The sequence below is a fragment of the Otolemur garnettii genome, unplaced genomic scaffold (genome assembly GCF_000181295.1).
Source record: "Otolemur garnettii isolate 467f Iridium unplaced genomic scaffold, OtoGar3 scaffold00044, whole genome shotgun sequence".
NCBI classification, from domain to species: Eukaryota; Metazoa; Chordata; class Mammalia; order Primates; family Galagidae; genus Otolemur; species Otolemur garnettii.
The window spans coordinates 10,700,735-10,703,117 of record NW_003852439.1 but is presented as its reverse complement, the minus strand read 5'-3'; the positions used below and the strand labels follow the sequence as shown (position 1 = coordinate 10,703,117).

Here is a 2,383-nt window from a genome sequence, read left to right as displayed (position 1 = left end):
GATTACAGGCATGAGCCACTGTGCCTGGCCCTGGAATCTGGAAAGCGTCCCCTGCTGTTTCTCCAGGCTTATTTCTAGACTTTTTGGGATATGTGTTTTGGGAAGATAGGGGCTGGCTAAGTTCTCCACTGTCTCTGGCTGGCCATGTGTTCCTGGTCAGATCTCCTCAGTGACTTGTCCCTGTCCAGGCAATTCAGCACATTGAGGGCACCCAGGAGAAGCAAGAACTGGAGGAGGAGCGGCGGCGAGCTGTCATTGTGAAGTCCATCCGCACCTGCCCAGAGGCCCACACCTCTGACACTGCCTCTGACTCTGAGGCCTCAGACAGTGATGCCATGGACCAGAGCCGGGAGGAGCCATCAGGGGACGGGGAGCTTCCCTGACCACCCCCCAGCCCTCCTCTCCCTTCTGAGGGCTGGAGGGGGCCGGGGCAGCAACAGGAAGAGATGTGGGTGAATGAGAAATTTTTACAAAATTACAATGTCATTTGGGTCTCTTTTATGACCTCTTTTTCAATACTGTAAATTGACCTTTGAACGAAGCCACCCAACCCAAGGTCCCGGGGCTAGGGTGGCCCAGAGCTTGTGGGAGAATCGGGACCCTAGGGCTGGGCCTCAGCCCAAGGGTCTGGGGAAGCTAACACTGAGGTGCCTGGCCTCTCTCCGCCAAAAAGCATTTTTTTCTTTATGTTTCTAAGAACAGGGAAAATCAAACAAAACCCCAAGGAATTTCTTTCCTCCTCAGAGCCAGCCCCATGACTGTCAGTCTTAATCCCCTTCCCTCTTTTTGGTTCTCTTCTTTCTCCTTTAAGCACTTACGTGGGTTGGGGGTCAGGCTGAGCCGGGGCTTTCTGGGGTCCGGGGGTCCACGTTGCTTCTCGGTTGGGGTTTGCTGCTGCCCTTTTCCTCTCCTCTCCATCTTGGCACTAGGATTTGCCACTCTCACCCTACCCCCACTGCTCCCTTCCCCATCTTCCACCCCCGAAATGTCTTTGTCTTTCTCTTTGTTTTGTTGTTGTTGGTTTTTTTTTTGTTTGTTTTATTTTTGGTTTCTGTTTTGTTTTCTTTTTCTTTCTTTCTTTTTTTTTTTTTTTACAATTTTGAGGTCTTTGTGTTTAAGGAGAAGCTATTATATTTTGTTAAGAAAGTGGGGGGAAAAACCAAGAGGCCACTGTGCCTTTGTAAAGAAACAAATAAAGTTTGTACTTTGTTTTTTAGATTCTGTGTCTCTGGGTATAGGCTCTCCTGAGGACATGGGCAAGGCCCTGGATGTGGGTGAGCATGATGACTCCCCCAACTTGTGTGTGGTGCTGCAATGAGAGATTGGAGTCCTCAGATTCTCTGGGATTCCTCTGGGTTTTCTGCAAAGATGGGAGACGGTGTTGTGGGTGGGGAAAGTGGTTCCCAACTCCTCTTGCAATGGGAGGCAAGGAGAGAATGACCAACCAAGCCACGGGGTCCTGACTCCTGGAGAAAGGACACAGGTGTCCAAGTTTATCCCTAGAGTTTGCTACTTCCTTGGCTTGTGTAACCTCCCTGAACCTCAGTCCCCTCATCTATAGAAAGGAAAGAAGCACTCACCCCTTCCCTCCACTGTGTGTGCCAGTGGTCAGGTCCCCCTTGGACAAACCACTTTCTCAGTCTGTTTTCTCTCCTGACAATTGAAAATAATAATGGCACAAGGGCAGTGCATCTCACTGGGGGTGAGATGCATCCTATAAATCCCTTAATCCTCCGTGGCCAGAGATCACCTTACCACATGGTTTCACTCAACCGGCTTGCTGTACCTCACAGTGGCAGGTGCATAAGGACTGAGGTGGGGCAAAAGAGCTGATTCACATGTCACCTCTTAGTGCATTTAGGCCTGAGTTCATTGAATAGAAAGACAGGAAGGAGAATGCAGATTTTCTCTTTTTTTGAATTTTTTATAGTTTTCTTTTTAGGTGAAATTCACATAACAAAGTTTGCCATTTAACAGTGAACAGTTAGTACACTCAACACTACGCAGCCGCCTATTTCCAAAATATCTCCATCACTGGAAAGTGAACCTCTTGCCCCTATGCAATCACTCATTACCCCTTCACCCAGACCCTGATCACACTCAAGTGAAAATCACACTTAGGTTTTGGTTCTGAGGTTTTTTTTTTTTTCTGAGACAGAATCTCACTTTGTCACCTTCAGTAGAGTGCTGTGGCATCAGCTCACAGCAACCTCAAAGTCTCAGGCACAGGTGATTCTCTTGCCTCAGCCTTCCCAGTAGCTGGGACTACAGGTGCCCATCACAACACCTGGCTATTATCTCGCTCTAGCTCAGGCTGGTCTGGAACTCGTGAGCTCAGGCAATCCACCCGCCTCGGCCTCCCAGAGTTCTAGGATTACAGGCG

General features: G+C 49.0%; 1 protein-coding gene across 1 annotated transcript in view; it reads left to right on the top strand.

Annotated features, from left to right (window-relative positions):
- Positions 1-1,216, top strand: part of TFAP4 (transcription factor AP-4) — a 13,207-nt gene extending 11,991 nt beyond the window's left edge. The window contains exon 7 of the mRNA XM_003790834.3: positions 189-1,216. Coding sequence (XP_003790882.1) covers positions 189-383 — 195 coding nt within the window. The 3' untranslated portion in view covers positions 384-1,216. The remainder of the gene's footprint in view (positions 1-188) is intronic.
- The last annotated feature ends 1,167 nt before the right edge of the window (positions 1,217-2,383 follow it).